Source organism: Pelodiscus sinensis, chromosome 3 (assembly GCF_052426305.1).
Source record: "Pelodiscus sinensis isolate ZL-2025 chromosome 3, ASM5242630v1, whole genome shotgun sequence".
Taxonomy (NCBI): Eukaryota; Metazoa; Chordata; order Testudines; family Trionychidae; genus Pelodiscus; species Pelodiscus sinensis.
The window spans coordinates 115,820,922-115,843,014 of NC_143054.1; the positions used below are offsets into that span (position 1 = coordinate 115,820,922).

The 22,093-nt window shown below is 39.6% G+C and overlaps 1 protein-coding gene across 2 annotated transcripts in view; it reads right to left on the bottom strand.

The window, feature by feature from the left end:
• The window catches only part of WTAP (WT1 associated protein), a 42,488-nt gene continuing 20,395 nt past the window's right edge, over positions 1-22,093 (bottom strand). For both annotated transcript variants that reach the window (XM_006115006.5, XM_006115007.5), the window contains exons 5-8: positions 17,712-17,839; positions 9,325-9,503; positions 4,359-4,513; positions 1-1,340 (exon numbers count right to left, since the gene is read on the bottom strand). In XM_006115006.5, the coding sequence (XP_006115068.1) occupies positions 757-1,340; positions 4,359-4,513; positions 9,325-9,503; positions 17,712-17,839 (1,046 nt within the window). In that variant the 3' untranslated portion in view covers positions 1-756. The remainder of the gene's footprint in view (positions 1,341-4,358; positions 4,514-9,324; positions 9,504-17,711; positions 17,840-22,093) is intronic.

Here is a 22,093-nt window from a genome sequence, read left to right on the forward strand (position 1 = left end):
TGAGTCTTCAGCATATTTTTTACTATGTAGATTGGAAGTGGGCAAATCAACAGAAAACATGTACAGTAAAATGCACTGTATGTAAATACATCATATGAAACCAATGCAGACTAAAATAAATTACATTATTAAAAGTCTTTATTTAGGTTTGGTCAGTACAGGTAAGATAATATCGGAGTCACAGAGCAATATGCATAAACAGGATACAACAGTTCTTAAAAACTGAGTAACTATGCACACAAACTTCTTAAACATTCAGTCACCTAAGGAGAAATGCACAGATGTATGGTGGAAAAAACTGTAATTAACACTGGAACTACTACAGGACTCCTTCAACAAGTCCATCTTTTAGTGATAAAACTACTGTACTGGGCAAACTTGGCAATCATAAGCCACAGCTAGTATGACAAATTTTGAATGTGGTGTAAGTATAACAATGAGTAAGAATGCCCTTACACAGCACATGTTCTAGATATACACAGATTTGTACAGACATCATTTATAATTTGTGGAAATAATTTCCATTTCAACTTCACATTAACTCATATAAAAATAACTTGAGCCTACACAAATGTCCTTTTAGCAACATTCAACGTAATTAACTGTTAAAATTTCCAAAGTGGCAGAGGTATTGAAGCAAAAAAACCCACAAAAAGGCAAAACTGTGACAAGTATGCACTAATTTAAATGGTTTCTGGACAGTATCCTCTCCCAATTTGAATGACACTGTATAAAAGTGTTGCAGAAAAAAAAAGGTTACAAAACTGAACCTTGGACATTTACATTGGAGTCCAAACCATTCTGAACATGACGAGAACCCGCAGTTCTGTTACCTTTCATGCTCACTGTTTTCTCCTCTTGAGGATCATGATTCGAGTCTGTGTCATTTGAGTGGTGAGTGAGTGAATTTTCACTGCCAGTGGGAGAGTCTACACTTTCATACCCAGTACTTAGTTGGTTTATGTAGCTACAACCTCCTCTGACAGTTCTATCTTCAGAGTGGTTGGAGAGCTTATTACCATTCCCTGGAGATGCTGGGAAATCATCTTCTGTACCACTACCCTCCCTATAAAATCCAGGCCCAGACGTCCTCTGGTGGGAAGAGCTGCCGTTACTCGGTCCGTTAGCCAGACGGCTGCAATCTTTACCTACAGCCTCTCCCTGGTCTGTAGGCTCAGAAGATGGAGTCCTGCTGGTACCTGGGGCTGAGGCCTGGGACTGCTGCTGCTGGAACTGAGCCAACTGCTGGCGAGTCTCCTTTAACTGCTGCTGGAGAACCAAAATGGTACTCTGCATACCCTCTACCTCCTCATCAAGCTGGATGATGAAGTCATTCAATTCTATATAGAGAAAACACATTGGAGGACACATTTAATAGTTCACATCTAGATTCTCAGGCAGTTAAAATAAATCCAAGCAAAGATATTACTAAAGGTTTGTATGCCAAGGTTCCTATAGGTCTGTATTTTCAGCTGCTGAATCTGCAAAATGTATGATGAAGCAATATTTTGTATGGAAGAAACCCTTAGAATTCCTTCCCAATGCCATTTGCACTTTTTAAAAATAGCTACTGGGTGGGAGTGTGGAGAAATCCATTCTTGGAGAAAGGGAGGATGTAGAAATACATGCTGGGACATAGCTGATTAGTGGGCAATATACTGCAAGTAAACAACTTCCAGATACAACAGTTTAGTAATTAGTTTAGTTAAAGTGACAAAAACACATTCTTATGCAAGATATGGGCTACACGTAGTTACTGTCAGTAAACTAATGATTCAGAATAAGTGTTAATTATTTTTTGTCCTTTCAACCCTGCATAAGTAGTACAACAGGAGATGGATTCCAGTATGACTTACACATCATTAACAGAACTGTTAACCAATTCCAACCATAAAATTGTAGTATGGATATATAACAAAAACAGCTTGCCTCTCATAGCTTGGATTGAGGTTGCAATACTAGGACTTGGGGAAAGGAAAAAAGTGTATTTGTAAACTGAGCAAATTTTATTTGAATCCTACAATGCAATATTTGGTCTTTTTTTTTTTTTTTACATTAAGCCGCACATTATAAGATGACCAAGCAAAGCATGCAGTCTATATTACTTTATTTTGATGATTTATAAGCAAAGGACTTTAGAACTCTTAACTCATATTATTTGCAACTACACAAAAGACTTAAAAAACAGAAAGGAAATGGTCAGGGTAGAAGAAAACAGAATTGTGGGCTGATTAAAGTCTCAGGACTTCTATAACTTCACTTAGAACATTTGGTTCCACAAAAAGGGTGTGCTCATACCCCCAATGGTTACTTTGAAAATCACTCTGGAACTTGTAACATTGCACTATATTCAAGATTAAATATATCAGTGGTAATTCTTAAAATATCATTTGCTTTCATTGTTTTAAATTACCAATTAATAAAATTAAAAAGAAAAAAAGTCAGTTGGGTAGTTTAACACATTAATTTGGGGAACCAAAAAGGTACTCTTGATTACAATGTGTTACTGGAAATTGATGCCAGTTGTAGAAACTTTATGCAATTCTACATGTCTAGAGGAATTCAGGAAAAGTATCCTCACAAAAGGAAATGTATAATCCTATCTTCAAGAACAAGTACATCATGTCACATAAATAAGGCTAAGATTTTATAATGGATTTTTTTTTGTTTTGTTTTTAAGTAAAAATGAGTCAGATTGCTGCCTGTGACCTAACAAAAGTTTACAGAGGGTGTGATATGTCCAGGCCTTTTTAATAAAAATAACTATGGCAGAGCTATGTAGGGGAGAGGAATGGAGTCTCATGGGGAAGGACTGACAGGCTGAGCTCCCTGCCATGCTGAGGGGCACAGCCACAGCTCCATTAACCACAGTGGGGGTGGCACAGCAATGGCAGGCACACAACCCCCACCCCACAGCCATCTGTAGCTGCGGGACAGTGGTGCCTGGCTCCCAACTGCAGCCCCTACAAGTCATGGGCACAACTGGAGGACACAGCACCTTGAGAAGCTGCGAGGCAGGCTGCAATCATTGGGCAGGATCACATGGCTCTCACTGTAGGTACCAGCAAAAGCCACTCAAGTCTTGGGCTGCAAGGTCCTGGTTATATTCAGGCCCAGTTGCAAAGTAGGGTTATGTCAAGACTGCAGAGTTATACTGGAAAAAGATTATGCAAATTGTGAATTGCAATTTGCGTATCTTTTTCTGCTTTTTTTTTTTCCTGGAAGAGGCTTTTCGGGCATTTGACCCATCTACATGGGGCCAAATTTCAGAGAAACCTCCTCTTTTGAAACATCCATTATTCCTAATACAATGAGGAATACAAGGATGCTGAAAGAACACATCTGCTTTTTTGGAAACTGTTCCAAAAAAGCAGACATGTTCCTTGTATCCCGGAAAAGCTCTGCCACATTCTTCTGGTATCCTGGAAAAGCTCTTCAGTGTAGACATAGCCTAGGGCACACAGTTCTACCTCCACCTTCTGAAGGGTAGAACTGAGAGGTCAGGTAAAAATCATGCTCTCTGATGCTGTGATAGCCTTACACAAACTGTTAACTAGATACAGGTTATATTAGTCAAAATCCACATAGTCCTGTTGGATTTCTAGTTTTGCTTTTTCATAACCGGTTTCAGGAACACAGGGTCAGACTTAAATCCCAAACTTTAAATATTTTACAAATAATATCTATTGGAGAGTCACTGTTGGGGCAATATGTTTAAAAACAATTCCTTACCCATGTTACAAACAACCGTTAAGGCTGAAAATTTAGTAGTAGAGAATTTTTTCCTTCATTTCAACTATGGAGAAAATTAGTTTACAAGTAGTATCTCTTGCAGATTCAGACATTAAAAAAAGCGCTTCAATATTTGGATTGTGAACATTACAGAACAATTGCATAAAAACCAGTCACTGAAACAAAGATCACAGAGAACATTTGTAATGATTTTAGGTATTGTTAAAGTCTGTGTTTATCAAATTGTGAGACACATTTGACTAGAAAACATTCCATTAATATTTGCATGGCATTTTTAAAAAGAGTTTTAGCTTTAACCGTTCAGTATTTGTAGTGTGTTAAGACCCAAAATATGAAATGGTTTCATTCTCTACCCTAAAATGGCATACACATACCCCATCATAAATAGTAAAGTTAGGAATGACTTTTTCATTTTAATGATCTAAGACAACCAGTATCAACACAAGGTATTTAATCTGACACTGTCCCTTTAATTCTGGGAAAGGAAAAAGTGTTTCAAGTGGTCAGGAAATGAAAGAATTTACAATATCCACATGATCAGTAGATTAAATAATTAAGCCAGTGCAAATGCAAGGCAATTTCCATTTTTCTTAAAAAACCCTTACCATCCTGACTGCTTTTTAGTTCCTCACTATATTTCTTCTGTAAAGCCAGCTCTGCCTCAAGCTGTGCAATGCGTCCTTGTGACAGCTGCCTTCCAAGCTCTTGATTCTCCTGGATAAGCATTCGACACTTCGCCATTAACTTTTTGCCTGTTTGGCTGCAAAGGAAAGAGCCATCTATCACAAAATGAAAATAAAACTTTCTGCAATCTTCCTCAGTTACAATTATAAGAGCTAGGAGATGCCATTTCTGCATGTCAAAATTTAAGGAACATTGTGCCCTCAAGGTAATTGTCATAGCAGAAAGTCTCCCTATAGTTACCACATACTGTTCCAATGTCTGCTGATCTTCTGTTGCTGTTCCATAAAAGTGAAAGGCAAATTCTATTACTGTAAATATGGCCACAACCTTTGATTACTTGACATCTGGACTATCAAGACAGAATTTGGCATTTGTCCATTCTCAAAGGAAGAAAAAAAGATTAAGTATGCACTTGGTAATCTAACAGCATGTTAAAAATGCTTTTTTGCTTAATGTACTAGAAGTATTTTATTACTATTCAACTTTTTTACAGTCAGGTTGGGAGACTGAATTTCATTTTTTTGATCAGCGTGACGTATTTCTTAATGTACCTGAATGATTAAATATTTGTAGTTTTCCTTAATTTGCACTTTTTACTACAATTACATTGCTTGTTTTCCCAGCACCTACAGTCAGCTCCTCCTTTTTGTCTTTCAGAGAATTTAAGGGGAGATAATGGAAAATGGAGCTTAAAAACACAAGACAGCAGGGAGGTTCAGTGTCCTTTTAAGAATGGTTGGCGATCAAAAGCCAAGACAACATCAGATCAAAAAATATTTAGTGGGGAAAAAAGCAGATTTGACATTCTGCTTTTTGTAAAATCAGGAACACATGCACATCTTAAATCTTCATGTTAAAACTGCAATGTAGAGCATTATAGGAACTAGTATGCAAATTAATATATAGGCAATAATGTATTTCATAACAGAATAAAATTGATAGCTAAAAAGCTCTTAACACTGTTGGTCTACCAAAGCTAGAAAAGCAACCAAACACATTTTGCCTTCCTTGAGGTTCAGCAACACATATAATGAATCAGTCCTCTATCACAGGAAATGAAAGCTCTGGAAAAAACAGAGTTCATCATGTTTGTTACTGAACTTCAGGACTTGTAGTGGGTAACAAGCCTGAGGAGGTCAGCTTGAGATTGTGTAATAAGATTACAAAGGCAGAATGAAATTTTGTATATTAAGAAGGTAAAAAAATTGCTAGTATGCTTCACAACCACAGCTCTCACCAGAAAAACCTCATCCAAGAGTCACTTCAAATCATCTCTCAAATTAATACTATTAAGCATTCAAGCTTTTAACACTTCAGATTAAGAGATCTGCCATCTCTGTCCCATTTAAAGTCTTCCAACTGACTCTCCCACATTTTTCAGATGGGCTGCTCCAGAAGGAATCTGGTTGTGTAAAATCCTGGAATATCTGCTTAATGCAGCAACCTGTTCTTTATCTTGATGTGATGTCCAATGCCAAGTCCTTGAAGCTTAGAGTTGTGCTGACCTAATACAATACAAGTAATACAATTTAAGGTAAAAATATTCTATGGGATATTTATTCTGTGTAAACTATGATCACTTTGGACTTAACTAACTGACAGATATCGTGAAAGACAGGCCTACGCCAGGATTTAGCCATTTCCAAGTTCCTGCTACTGGTAGGCTTTTTATTCTGTATTTATTACCACTATCGATTTCAAAAAGTTTAAAGTTCATAATCATGTAAATGTTTTGTAGCAGTCATTGCCAACTGTTGCATTTAACAGCATGCACCATAACAACCTCAGAAACTTTATACCATTCTAGAGTGCCTGCTAATTTCTTCACCGTGTCTGTTCCTGCCACAAACCTTTCTTTTTATTACCCGTATAGGAATTTGCACAGTTACCTATAATGCAATTTTTCCCCCTTAAGACTGTCCAAACATTTTGCATTAGTTTGATCAAACCTACCTTGCATGTTGAATTATGTAAAGATAAACACACATGCAAGAATATCAAAGGCAGTATATCTTGAAATAATTCTGATTCAAATCTCAGAACCAGGTTTTGCAACTGTATGTTTAACAAATTCATGTGACCACATATTAAAACACCTGTAAAAATGAAAGCTGTTAAATTTCAAAAGACCAACATCTTTAGCAGTAAACTTCGTATGAGTGAAGTTTCTGCTGGTATTTTATTTAAACAAAAATGTGTAGTATGTACTGAATGCATCAATGGTGATTAAAATAGCTTAATAAAACCACTCAATCCTTCCCATCTCTAAACATTGGTCAGCAAGAATAATGCTGTATGCGCATCTACTACAATGAAGTCCCAGGCTCGATGCTAAACTGGACTGGAGCAGATGTGTTGTGTTAGTTCAGAATACTTTCAGGTTTTGAAGGAGAACATCAACCCTTTCAAACATGAAATGAGGTGCCATGAAATAAGAGCGGTTATCACAAGGAGGACAGGACAATAACAGGAAACTGTTCCTAATGAAAGGATAAATGAAAATTTCTACAAACCTTTTATAGCTTTAGCCATCTGACTCATTATCCCTTTACCAATGAAAATAAAATCATGAACCCAATGACAAATAGAAGAGTTCCCAAAATATTTAAACAACCTAGAAATACTGTTGATTCCTTACATTCTATTTCCTGAACATATATAATATTTATACATTTGCACCATGATTTACACTCAGATTACACAGAATTTGAATTTGGGAATATTGTTCAGTTCTCTTTTATCACTTACTTTTAAATACAACATGCCTCCTCCCCAAGACTATATAAAAAATGAACAAAAAAAATGCCTAAATACTTCTGTTTGAAATTAAGACAAAGTGATAAGAAACATCTGTCACCTTAGTGACACAGCATATTTTGAGCCAGAGGACAATTTTGCATCCTGTTTCGAAATATATTAATAAATTTATAAACTCCAAGTTAACCCCACGCTAACCAAGCAAATTAGCATGAGTAGTTTTTACTGCATATTATAGTAAATAATACTTTCAAGTTACTTGGTAAAACACTGACAATTGTTCATTAATGCAAATCTTACCTTTGGATACTAGATCATTAAAGTCTTAAATAATACTTCTACCACAAGGTAGGTTCAAATATATGTATGGTATTTTTTAAAAGTTAAGATTGTGAAGGTTTGTGTTCTTTTGATGTAAATCCACTAGTGAGGCTTATTGTTACCTACACAAAAAGCATACAGCTTAAGATACTTAAGTGAAGTGAAGAGTTCAAATGTAAGTGATCTTAATGAAAACTTCATTTTGAATAATAAGCAGTTCTCACTTTAAAATACCTTTTATAAATCTGGACTGGCAGATTCTGGGGTTTAGTTTTAGGGTTGCTTTTTGTTTTGTTTTTTGTAAAGTCCTGGTTACACTGAACTTTTCATAGTGTTGGATGGAGTGATGAAATAGTGCCCGGTTTACTTCATTATCTAGAACACTATTGTTCTGATAAACTAATTGGCTAAAATACATGAGCACTATACCAGTCCACATAATTTCACATTTCTCTGCACACTTACACATCCCAAACACGTAATCTGAGCTATGCCATATTACTATTCTTGCAGACAACTTGGGATAACATTACAAAAAAGCATCTGTATTTGAGCAGCAAAGCTCCTGATTGATTCCAGCCAGAAGGGTGCATGCTTTTAAGTTTTTCTCTTAAGAGAATATTGTCTTCTCTCTCTTTTCAGAGAACGAGACATCTTAAAAGGTAACATTCTCGTTCATTCCCAAAGAAGTTTCACAATACAATAGTATAATCACTGATATTCCTTAAACTCTATGTTAACAACTCTTTCAAGGCACATTTTATATAGAAATGTAATACAAAAAACAGGCATACAATGAAACAAAAGATACCTCACACCAACACTGAAGACAGGTGCCATTATGGATACCTTATATATGAAGCATTTGAGATAGTTTCTTAGAATAGATTAGAAAAATTCTCATTTTTCTGCATAGAAATATGCAGTGAAATACTTATCACAACTAGTTTTCCTCATCATACACTCTAGTTGTGAAAATAAATATTGCTTCAAATAATTTAAAACCTGCAATTAGATATTACCTATATTTTTGTACAGTCCTAATTTTAAGAATCCACAGTAGTATCAACCATCCAGAGAACAAATCCATAATTTAAAACCATATTGACTTAAGGCTCCGTGAAATGCTATAGAGCCTAAGTGCTAAACAGTCAATCAAAAGTGTACACTAGTGCTGATGCAATGTGAAATAGCACTCTGTCATGGCTATTCAAAGTTGGTTAGCAAATAAACTCTTTAATGAAAAATTCACCTCATTGAGTTTTGACCCAGCAGTTCAGTGAACAAGCAGGAAGTCCACAGTCTTATTGGCAAAACTGACTTACAGTGTCTCTACGTCACTAGGCTCAAGGTTAAGAGCGAAGCATATTCCATTTTTACATTTTACTGGAATTTTACATGTTCAATTCAGGATTTAAAATCGCTAGGTTCTCTCCTCCAAACTGTCTGTAGACACAGTGTGCCACAGACTTAAGACTTCTGTTTCTCCCTCTATTTCTTCAAATAGAACCACTTTGCATGTTCTACATGTTCTAGAAAGGAAAAATATTCTGAGGTGGCCACTTCTTCAGAATAGTCCGACGTCATCAGGCCTCTGAAGCAAAGGGGGAGAAAAAAGCTGAAACACAAGGTTCATCTGGTAAGTTTTACATTAAGCATTACAAGCTGGACAGTATAAAAAAAATGTGGCTTTTTGGCTCAAAACGTCTGAGTCTTGGTGTGGAAACGAGTACTTGGCTGTCCCACCATAGCATTCTCGCAGTGGGACTGTCAGGGAAGTCTTGACTGGGGAGTATTTGTTTTGTTTACCTATCAGGCGTAAATTTCCAGGCACTCAGTTCATTTTGGGCTTGTTCCAGTTTGTCTTTAGTCTGTTCCAGTTCACCTTTCATTTTTAGGAAAAACAAGTTGATGGCTGGGTCCACCATTGTTGATCTCAGTTGGGCAACACTGGGCTGCTGGACTTGCTTGAGGTACTGAATCTGATTCTGCACAAAAACAAGAGAAAAACTGTTATTCATTTATAATTTAGAAAGCTTCAATAATTTAAAAAATGTGCAGAGTTAAAAGAAACCAAATTGTTCTGTTCAAGATGGAGTTAAAAGCAGCTCATTTTCCTTCCATATTGTAACTGTTAAGTTTAGATGCAGATAGCAATATTAACTAAAGTATAATCAGTAGGAAAATGAACTCAATTAAAAAAAGAGACTGATTTAAAAACTACAAATTTTGCTCCTCTCCATCCAAAGAATTTATGCCCCCTCAATTTGGTTTTCATAATAAGAGTATAAATTAGTCTACGATAAGCCTCTGCTTTTCTACTGTTCACATTTCATTTGAAAAGTTACAAGTAGAAAGAATATTTAATCTAAAGTTTTCAGCTATCAAAGTAAAAATTCAATGGTTTCCCCATAGCTGTAATGAAATCCAAAGCAGAACAATAACATTCATATTGACATATAAATAATGGGTCTTATTATTTCCAAATTACTTGTTTGAAGTCTTCATAAACACATCAGGATTTCAGACAAGCATCTCTGATGCTGTTTTCTATCATTTGCAGTATTTATACAAAAAAAAGTCAAGAGGCTCAAAAGGTTGAAAACCTATCTTTGGTTACTGAGCGTATGAAACTTCACTAAACTTTTAAATGAATGTAAACTATATTTCAACAAAAAATACGGGTTTTTGTTTTGATTTATGTGCCCATGCAATGCAGTAATAAAATACTTGAGGAATAATTGTTATTTGTATTTACTTCCAATTTACATATTTTCCTTTAACACATGAATTATAGAAATTCTATTACCATATTTAACTGATTCAAATACAAAGACATGGTTTTTAAAATGAAAGAATTCACACTTCCAAAAAATGTATGTTTTACTTAAAAGGTGCTAAATAGAACTATTTTAATGCATCTTTTTGTTGAAATTATATCCCATGTTTAATATGGTTCCTAAACTTTTCATTATGTTTCTTGATTACAGTAATAACATAAGTTAAGAGAGTTTCACAGGTTTAAAGGAAAGTCAACTTTTTTTTATTACCATTGTCCCACATCCCAACCTTGTAGGTTGATGTGCACTGGCAAATCTTTGTATTGAAGTAAAGCGGAGTTGGGTACCTTTTCTGTGGGTCAGCAGTCACTGACCCCAAAAAAACCACAAATCAGTTGGCGCCCACACACAAGTGAGAAGCAAAAACAAAAACCAATACAAATACCCATACCACCCCTCACTAACGTGGCCCCAACTGATGAGAAAGACATTCCCACATTCCCTTTGCACACCAAAAGCTGGTAGATTGTGTGTGTTCCACCCCCACAGGCCCTTAGGTTCCCCACCCCTGAAGTAAAGCATCACTGAAGTCAAGAAAGCTCTGACCTGGCATGGGGATCTGCCTGCAGGATTGAGGCCATTTTGTATAAATAATAAAATAAACTGAGAAACCAAATATTTTTCTGTGCATTTGACAGAACTGTAGGTCTAGTTAGCATGACTGTACAATCAGCTTATGCTGTCTGAGTGAGTCTTTCACAGAGCAACAGAAAAATAATCTGACTGAAATCACAACCACCATGGTAAACAGCAGTTTAGTCCATGAAACCAGTTTAAAAGTCTTGACTGATTAGGTTTTAAGTATGTAACTTTATGATATTCACTGTTTTACTTGGCTTTACCTAGAATATAAATTTTAATTGTTTACAGGTCTTTCAAACAAGCAACTTGTCAAAAAGCCTTTTTTCAAAGATTCTTTCCAAGAATATGTTTATTACATATTCCCCTTTATATAAAGATATCACACACAAAACTACACTAAAACACTAAAGTTGCAAAGTCAGGCATTCAAAAGTTAGAGAATGCTGTGTAGTGCAAACTTTGTATGTTTACAAACTATATAACGTGGATTATGTAACTATTTTACTTAGACCATTTTGCAATGGTTCAGGCCCCACCAAATTCACAGCCATGAAAAGAGCATCACAGATGGTAAAATCTGATCTTGTGCGTGCTTTTACCCTATACCATATAGATTTCACTAGGAAGGATCAAAAATTTTTAAAACTGAGGGTCCTGATCCAAAAAGGGATTGCAATTTATCTTAGGGGAAATGGGGGTATTGCCACTTTTACTTCTGCACTGTCTTCAAAGCTGGACATCCAGAGAGTAGTGGCTGTTGGCTGGGCACTCAGCTCTACCACCAGCAGCAGTGCAGAAGGGTAACAATACCACAACCCACCCTACAATAATCTTGCAACCCCTCTGTCTCTTCTCTGCCCGCCCCCCTTCTACCCCCCCCGCCCAAAATCAATTCTAGGGCAGAACTACCACACTATATCACCATGAAGTTTCAGATTTAAATATCTAGAATCATGAAATAACCATGAACTTGACCAAAATGAACCACGAATCTGGTAGGGAACTAAGTATAGTTATTTAATGGGCTCCATCTTTCTGCTAAACAGTGAGCTTTCACTAACTTATTTTGTTCATTTATGAAGTCCCAGCATTCAACCATTTTTCACTGAGCCTTACTTTCCCCTTGTAAATAATGCTGCTGCTTGATTATGAATAAATTTCACTTTCAATGTTGCAACTTTAAAACAAAAAACAAAACACTTTTTAGAAGTCAAAGTATCTTACATTTTATCTTTTCTACAGCACCACTTAGATGAGGACAGTCCATCCTTTTTACCATTTGGGAAAAGGAGATTCATAAAGGACAGCAGTGCTGCTCCAAACATGTACATTTTTTTTTAAACAGGAAAAAGCAAGCTGCTCTTTGTATTTTTCAACACTCTGAAGTTAAAATGCATTTCCATCTTAAAAATATGAAAAGACGTTTCTTTAGGTGCGTCATGTCTGCAAATGCAGTAATTTAATGCTATTCTAAGACTCACAAGACTGTCACAGGCTGTCCCTCCCTTTAAAACAAATGATGCTCAGCCCTCATTGTGACCTACCAGCTAATCCCCATCTGATGGGGATACAGCAACTGAGGGTGCGTCTACACAGCAGGGCTCAACTTGAAATTAGCTACACAAATTGAGCTATGTCAACTGCGTAGCTTATTTTGAAATAGTGAACTCTTCCTCCAACTTCCCTTACTCCTCATAAAATGGAGTCGGAGTAAGAAGTCCTCCAGCTTGACAGCATTTCAACATTATATCGAAATAACTGCCAGCTGTATAGACAGAGACTATGTTATTTTGAAATAATGTTGCTGTGTAGCCTTAGTGACCCAGCTGCAGAACATGAGAAAGGACTACTTAAATACAGCTGATAATTGAGTACAGGGAAAAGTGCTATAGAGGAGACAGGATACTCCCACATGGGAAGCCCACCAGTTTGGGACTCTCTGGCTGTCCTATAGTTGAGTCACAGGAGTCAAGCTAAATCCTTTGGTGAGCTCCTGGAAGGGGGCAGGCATCCAGGAACACTATTCTGGGGCCAGTGTTCCAGAAGGGGAAGAGAAGCTACAAGAGACCCACAGGGGAGAAGAGCAGACTCTGATGGCTGGAGTGGAGAGAGAGAGAGAGAGAGAGAGAGAGCCTTAAGTGAATACACCAGTTGAGAGAGTGAAGGCCTTAAGTGAAGATGCCAGAGTCTCTGGGGAAAGAGGGCAGTGGGGGAATCCTGGGGTGGAACCAAGACAAAAGAGAAGATCGGCAGGGGCCAGGAGAAGAGGCCAAGAATAGTACTTCAGTAGAGCTGGAGAAGGCAGAACCTTAAATCTGATCATTTGTTTGGCGCTTTCAGTTTAGGATGTTTAGAAGTGGGTAATTGACTGTGTGTGTGTAATCAATACAAATTTACAAAAGCGACGAGGAGTCCTGTGGCACCTTATAGACTAACTGAAGTGTAGGAGCATAAGCTTTCGTGGGCAAAGACCCACTTCGTCAGATGCATGTCTGACTTCAAAGTAGGAATAAGACCCTCCGGAAAAGGGCACTTTTTCCGGAGGATCGGGGCCAGTGTAGACGCTCTTTTCCGGCTTTTTTAAAAGCCGGAAAAAAGCGGCGGACATTTTTATTTAAACGCCGCGGGGGATATTTAAATCCCCCGCGGATTTCCCTACGACGACTGGTGAAATTTACATGCCCCTTCTGGAAAAGGGGCCAGTGTAGACGTAGCCTAGGTGGAGAAAGCATTTTACAGATTTCTCTTAGGAGCAGCTGATTGAAAAAACATACGTGACTAGATAAGAAAGCCAGATTATATGAGAAAAACGAGTAGAAAATAATGGAGGTCCAGAAAATCCCAAACAAGAAAAGGGGACTCTTAAGAGATCAAATTAAACAAAGCAGAGAAAAAAGAACCAGAGAAAAAATGGTGGGGGGCAGGGGGGAGAGAGAAGAAGAGTAGGAAAAAGTCTCATTTACTATATATTTGAGAGAGTTTGTTCAAGAAAGCCTCCTAAAAATCGGGGTAGGGAACCTTTTTTGGGATTGGGGCTAATGACCGACAGAAAAGAGTCACCAAACAAACCCCCCCCCCCCCACTTATGTGGCTCCCATCTGAGAAGACACTCCCCACATTCCCCTCCCACATCCAAGCCTAGGAGGGCCCAGCCTAGTACATTGTGTGCTCCAGCCTTGTGGTGCGGCAGCAGGGGGGCTGGAGTGCCAGTGCAGGCTCTCCAATGCTGGGAAGGCCCCTGAGCCTCGGGGGCTGGAAGCAGGTAAGCAGAGAGCTGCATCTGGCCCCCAGGCCTGAGGTTTCCCACGCCTGTCCTAAATGATAAAAGCTAGGACCATTAAATTTGGCATATAGCTTCCTCTTAACATAACTTAAAGGTAAGGATTTAGTTGTTGGTTGTGACAAGACAATGGGATGTGCCTAGAATTAGTTTCTCCTAAAATGGAAAACGAGGGGTCTGGTAGGAAGGCATTATACTGTAGAACAGTGGTCTCCCATCTTTTTAAACACAAGATCACTTTTTTAAATTTAAGTGCAATCCAAGATCTACCTCAAATATAAATACCCTTGCCCTACTTCCTTCCTGTCCCTTCCCCAAAGCCCCGCCTCTGCTCACTTCATTCTTTCTCTTGCCCATCCTCACTCACTTTCATCAGGTTGGGGCAGACAGTTGGGGTCTGGTCTTGGTTTAAGGGATCTGGAGTGTGACGGGGGCTCTAAGCTACTCTTGGGGCAGGCAGTTGGGAGGTAGGAGCAGGTTCTAGGTGCAGGCTCTGGGATGACGTTTGGATGCAGGGGTGCTCGGGGCACAGGAGGGGGTTCATGACTGGAGTAGGGTTTCAGGATGTGAACTCCAGCTGGGCACTGCTTACCTCAGGTGGTTCCTGGGTGGTGGTGCAATGGGGCTAAGGCAGGCTTACCTTGTCCTAGCCCTGGACCACTCCCTAAAGCAGCAAGCAAACTCCATCCCAAGTCCTGTTGTCCCCTTTCTGCTCTGTGGAAACAGGATACAGGGTGGGAGAGGGGGCACCTTGACATCAGCACCCCTCTTCTCCCTCCCCTACCCTGCCCAGAAAGTAGGAGGTTCCCGAGGGGGAGAAGCAGCTCCAAGGCAAAGGGCAGGAGATGAACAGCAGTGGGGGGAGGGGCAGCTGAAGTGCTAGCACTTGATAGCCTTTTGGCCAAACTAGTCAGGATCACCTGTCAGAGGTTCCAAGATCTACCAGTGGGATCCCAATCTACTGGTTGGTGACCACTGCTGTAGAATGACCGGAAGGAGGGGAGACAGCTATAACACTATTGGGCCAGCAGGAGGCTGGGTTAGAGAAAGGGACAGCTATCTACTATACATTTCAGATAAAGTATCTGTTTGGGATGTGAAAATGTAATCGTGTACATGGTTAACTGATGAATTGAGGCTCATTGGTTAACGTGCATGGTTACATGGAGCCACACACACCCACATTGCTATATCAGAGGCAGCAGCATGGGAGGCGGGAGGGGGAGAGGAGAGAAAGGGGCAAGCAGGAGCTGCTCTCCCCATCCCATGTGTTTCCCTTGAGAATTTCAGCAGTTACACATTTACTTGCATAAATGCATTTTAATATCCCTACTCTGTCTGTCCCCGCAACCAGGGACATGCACCTCCTCCCTGGGTTGTGCCCGCTGCAGCAGCCAGGGAGAAGTGCTTCTCATCTGGCCCCAAGCTGCTGTGGTAAGAGAGGAATGGAGTAATTCATTTTCCCTCTCCCTCTCCCTCTCCTCCCCCCGCCCATCTCAGACTGAAATGAAGAAAAATAAAAATAGAGTTAGGGACCCAAAGCAATGGGGATCTTATGTGAAGTAGGGAGCCATCTGCTGGCAAAAGTTTGTAAGAGATCTACATATTTGAGAGAGTAAAACAAAAATTGAGTTAAGGACTTAAGCAACACCAGGTAAATCTTCTAGTAATTGTTGCTGGTTTTTTACCATTCCCTCTGATTCGGGTAGGTGATCAATGCCATAATTTATGAAAGGTTTTGTTTTTTTCCTTCTCAGAATTTTGAAATTTAACAGCTCAGTTGTCTCCCCCCCGCCAAGGTTACGTATTTCTTGGTCCTTCTTTTATATTTAAAGGTTTACCTGGCATTGCTCAGGTCTTTAAAACATCAAGGTCCCCCCCCTCCCCTTCATTTAAATTCTTTTTCTGAGGTGAGCCTGGGAGTGAAAGGTTTCATATGAAGGCTGTCCTGGGGTGAGAAAGGACTTCTCTCACCACAGCAGCTTGAAGCCAGAGGAGAAGCACTTCTCCCTGGATGCTACAGCTCCAATGGGCATGGGGAGGGCAAGGAAGAGAGGCAGGGAATCTCCGCTGACTGGGGCAGGACCAGATTCATCTGCCCCCTGTACTTCCCAGCCAGAGTGAGGAATGCAGCAAACTGTGCACGTTCCTCTGGCTCCCTGACAAAGGGGAACAGTCAGCAACATCCCCATACAAATTTGGGGGGCGGCCTTCAGCACCCCTGCCCTCTCTAAAAGGACATATGGGGGGGGGAGAGGAAAGAAAGGGGTCAGCCATCCTCTGTAACAAAATGTTTTTTCTGTAGCCATATTGGAAGGCCTAAACTAAAGCCTTCTTCTGCAGCCAAACTGAAGAACAGCAACCATTAGCTGTAAAGCCTGGAGTCACACACTCACAGTCCATCTAAACTGCATTAAATAGTGTGTCACACTAGGCTGTGAGAAGGGGATCCTGTCCTAATAGCACCCACTGTCACCAGATAAAGAAACATATCAAGATAGGTAGAGAAAACTTAATTAATAGCATTTCGTCTGGCAAGAAACTGTTTACCAATAGTTGAGGTTATGGAATCCGCATTCCATGATTTTTGTCCTCGCTTTCCTGTTTGTCTGGTTTGTAACTGTTTCTGTCTGCTGTATAATTAATTTTGCTAGATGTAAATCAACTAAGGTGGTATGGTATGATTGGTTAGTAAAATTATACTAAAATAATTGGGTACGGTATAGCTAAGCAGGACTCAAGTTTCACTATATAAACTAGGGTCCAAGAAAGAAAGACAGACAGAAAGAGGGAAGACCTGGAAGAACTCACCTCCAAACCTCCTCTGCACAATTTTAACATGCAGCAGCTAAGAGAGACTGACCTTGCCTGGTCAACAGGGGAAATCTGCTTGCCTTTATTAGGATTGGTGAGCATGACACTGTGCGCTTAGCATGTGTATTCTGCTTGCTTAGGAATTGTCAATATATAGAGAATAAGAATATTACTGTGTAAGGCTCTTCCAGTGGCAAAAGAGCCTGCATATCTGCAGGAAGTTGCTCCCTGAGCCCTAGGAATCAGGTAAAGGTATAGGTTCCTAAAGTGTGGAAGGGATAGAGCAATTTGTGCAGGTAACACCTCTTTGACTGCCTGGCAATTCTGTGTTTTTCTGTATGGTTTTATGAGATGCAATCCTATTTTTCTAGCACAATCGAACCCTTAACTTAAGTTATAAGAGGAAGCTACATGCCAAATTTGGTGGTCCTAGCTCTTACTGTTTAGGAGGGCTTCTTGAACAAAGCAGTCAAGACGTACACACAGACAGACTCAAATATACAGGAGATTATACATTCTACCTTAAGTAAAAGGTATATTCTACCATCATGAAAATTATACTCTTTAGATTGAATATCTTTATTATGATCCTATTTTTCCCCATAAGCTACACACAATACAGGAATATATTTTTAGCTGAATATGTAACATTAAGACATTTATCAACATCAAAAACTTACAGTACACTCTTGCATTTCCTGTTCTTTAGTTGCCAGTCTCATCACTAGGATATTCTCTCTTCGGGCAGACTCTTGCTGTTGTTGCTTCAGCTTCTCTTCAGACTCTCTCAATCCAGTTACATCATTAGCTGATATGAATGATTAAATATAGAAAGCATGAAAATTAATAGCCTAGTTTACAAAAGACTAGTTCAAAGACTATGATGTAGCTTTTTAAAGTAACCAGTGTTTGTTTTCCGAGTAAATTAAAGCAACAGTAAGTCAAATTCATCAAGGTTTAGACTAGGGATGTTAAATATTGGTTAATTAAATAGTCAATTAACCTCATGAATTTTATCAGTTAGTTGACTATTTTATAGTCCCTGAGGATGAGGCCAGCACCCAGTGGGCCACATCCCCACTCCTGAAGGAGCCCCTTGCCACTCTGCGCTGCTGCCTCTCTATCAGGCAGCAACATGGCATGCCAAGAGGGAGCTGATCCAGGAGGGGCGCCAGTTTAAAAGAAAGCTCCCCTTGCAGACCGGCTGCCTGTCACTCCACACGGCTGCACAGAGTCGGGTGGCAACAGCCCTGTCTAGGGGGAGGCACGGGGCTTAGCTCGCAGGAACTGAGCCAGGCTGCCTACCCATCTAGCTCCTAATACAATTTAAATGCAGAGCTGCAGCAAGGATAGGTCGCGGACCTGGCCAAGCCAGGAGAGTCGAGCTCCCGGCCAGCCTGCTAAAAAATTTACTGGCAAAGAATCTGGGGGGAGGAAATGCATGAGGTCTATAGCATTAACCTATAAGCTTTTGCTTATCACTTACTTGACTACACTATTACATCCCTAGTTTAGACACCGGGATTGCTCTACAGTACATTTCATTTCTACAGTACAATTTCTTCTAGACCTTTTCTGAAAAATGTTTCTATCATGTCAAATATCAGTAAGTATCAGTGGTAGCAGCCGCAAGAGCACTAATGTAAGCCAGCCACTGCTTGTGCCCTTTCTTTGCTAGCACTCCTACTCTGCTGCTACCACCCAAAAAAACCTGCACTAGTATTAAGGGGGAAAAATGTCTTCAGAAAGAAAAAAGCCACTACAGGTTGAGGAGTGTGAGCACAGCTGCTGAGAATGCAATTTCTAGTCTATAAACAATGCTGCTTATGTTCAAGCCGGAATGTCAAAACCCCATGGCCACACAGACATCACAAAATGTCACATTTAAATGTGACAGAATGAAATTGCAATTCTAACTAAACACATCATGTTAAAACAATTATATTAGATATGTCAGAAATGTAAGTTAGGGATTCAATTTTTGTTTCTACAGATGTAGTAATAGAACTTTTGCTAGCATCTGACTTCAGTGGGAACAGGATCAGGAACCAACTTTTTGCTCATAGCATCTGTCAACTAAAATGTACTGTTATTTAAGCGAAATAATGTTATTTTCTAAAACTAGTTTTGGAAAAGATTTTAAAACTATTGTTTGTACAAAATTAGTAGTAGCCACTGATTATTAGTGCTCGTACTAATGCTCCTGCACATAAAGAGGACAGGACCATCAGAGTGAAAGTTATGTATCTAGTCAGTTTCATGCATTTCTACACAGCTAGAGTGAGCACAGATGGAAACTCCACCGCATACACTCATTTTAGTTTGTTGCTCCTACAAAAACACAAGGAGCATGAAGCCACTTAGATGTCATAAGACCATAAAAATGGCCATACTGGGTCAGACCAACGGTCCATTCAGCCCAGTATCCTGTCTGCCAACAGTGGCCAATACCAGATGCACCAGAAGGAGGGAACACAATAGGTAATCCTCACGTGAGCCTTCCCCATCACCCACCTCCAGAGAAACAGAGGCTAGGGACATCATTCCTACCCATCCTGGCTAATAGATTCATGGAGGTTAGGTCCATCAATGGCTATCTAGCTCTTTTTTGGAACCCTATTAGAAGTCCTAGCCTTCACCACAGCCTCTGGAAAGGAGTTCCACAGGCTGACTCTGCACGAGTGAAGAAAAACTTCCTTTTGTTTTGAACCTGCTGCCTATTAATTTCATTTGGTGACCCCTAGTTCCAATATTGTGGGAATAAGTAAATAACTTTTCCTTATTCACTTTTTCCTATACCAGTCATGATTTTATAGACCTCTACCATATTCCCCCTCTATGTCAGTCTCTCTTGAAGCAAGCACAGATTGAACAATAGAGCAGACACTCTGAAGAGTAGTGGTAAAATGAATTCAAGATTTGAAAGTGGGGAGAGAAAAGAAAAGAAGGTGAGTCACTTATTTTATCTGCCAATCCAATTAGTGACAGATAGCTAGGACTAGTAACTCAGCTATCTCTAAAACAAATCATTCATCACAACTGAGAACAGGTGGAAGAGTCTCTTGTTTCAAAAAGGAGAAGGATAATAATATAAGCAAACAATACAAGTATGCAGGGACATTAGAAAGGCAAAGGCACAAAATGAGTTCAAACTAACTACAGACATAAAGGGAAACAAGGAGGCTCCGTCTAGACTGGTATGATTTTCCACAAATGCTTTTAACGGAAAAGTTTTCCGTTAGAAGCATTTGCGGAAAAGAGCATCTAGATTGGCACGGACGTTCTTCCGCAAAAGCACGTTTTGCGGAAAAGTGTCTGTGCCAATCTAGACACGCTTTTCCGCAAAAAAGGCCCGATCGCCATTTTCGTGATCGGGGCTTTTTTGCACAAAACAAATCTGAGCTGTCTACACTGGCCCTTTTGCGCAAAAGGGACTTTTGCAGGAACGGGAGCAGCATAGTATTTACGCAAGAAGCACTGATTTCAGACAATAGGAAGTCAGTGTTCTTGCGGAAATTCAAGCGGCCAGTGTAGACAGCTGGCAAGTTTTTCCGCAAAAGCAGCTGATTTTGGCAGAAAAACTTGCCAGTCTAGACACAGCCGAAGAGTTTCTATAAATATATTAGAAGCAAGAGGACAGGGTACGCCCATTGCTCAGTGAGGAGGGAGAAACAGTAACAGGAAGGCCTGATTGGTACTCTTTTCTTTTCACGTGCCTGTATATTTATACCTGCCTCTGGAATTTCCACTACATGCATCTGACAAAGTGGGTCTTTGCCCACAAAATCTTATACTCCAATAAGTCTGTTAGTCTAGAAGATGCCACAGGACTTCTCATTGTTTATGCATATTCAGGCTACCCCTCTGATATGTTCTCAGAGTAGTTATTAATGGTTCACAATCCTGCTAGAAGGGCATAAAAAGTGGGGTTTTGCAGGAGTCTGTTTTGGGACCGGTTCTGTTCAATATCTTCATCAACAATTTAGATATTGGCATAGAGAGTACGCTTCTTAAGTTTGCATATATGAAATGAAGCTGGGCAGGGTTGCAACTGCTTTGGAGGATAGGGTCATAATTCAAAATGATCTGGACAAACTGGAGAAAAGGTCTGAGGTAAATAGGATGAAGTTTAATAAGGACAAATGTAAAGTGCTTTACTTAGGAAAGAACAGTCTGTCTCACACATACAGAATGGGAAGTGATTGTCTAGGAGCGAGTACTGCAGAAAGGGATCATGGGGTCATAATGGACCACAAGATAAATGAGTCAACACTGACTGTTGCAAAAAAAAAAAAAAAAAAAAAAAAAGGAAACATGATTCTGGGATGCATTAAGAGGAGTGTTGCAAGCAAGAAGAGAAGCTATTCTTCCACTCTACTCTGATTAGGCCTCAACTGGAGTATTGTGTCCAGTTCTGGGCACCACTTTTCAAGAAAGATGTGGAGAAATTGGAGAAGGTCCAGAGAAGAGCAACAAGAATGATCAGAGGTCTAGAGAACATGACCTAGGAAGGAAGACTGAAAGAATTGGGCTTGTTTAGTTTTGAAAGGAGAAGACAAAGGGGACACAATAGCGATTTTCAGGTATCTAAATGGGCATCACAAGGAGGGAGAAAAATTGTTCTCCATAGCTTCTGAGGATAGGACAAGAAGCAATGGGCTTAAATTGCAGCAAGGGAGATTTAGGTTGCAGAGTAGGAAAAACTTCCTAACCGTCAGGGTGGTTAAACACTGGAATAAGTTGCCTAGCAAGGCTGTAGAAACTCCATTTCTGGAGATATTTAAGAGCAGGTTAGATAAATGTCTATCAGGGATGGTCTAGAGAAGATGGTACTGGGTCTTGCCATGAGGGCAAGGGACTGAACTCAATGACCTCTTGAGGTTCCTTCCAGTTCTAGTGTGCCAAGATCCTATAACTACAGTTAGAGAACAGTATATCTTGGGAATATTCAAGGGGCCAAATTTAAGGTACATGATTTGTACAAAGCTTGGTGGACAACTTATTTTAGACCTCTGCCCCAACCAAAAATCCCTTCTATAATGCTTTACAAAAACAGCCTCTC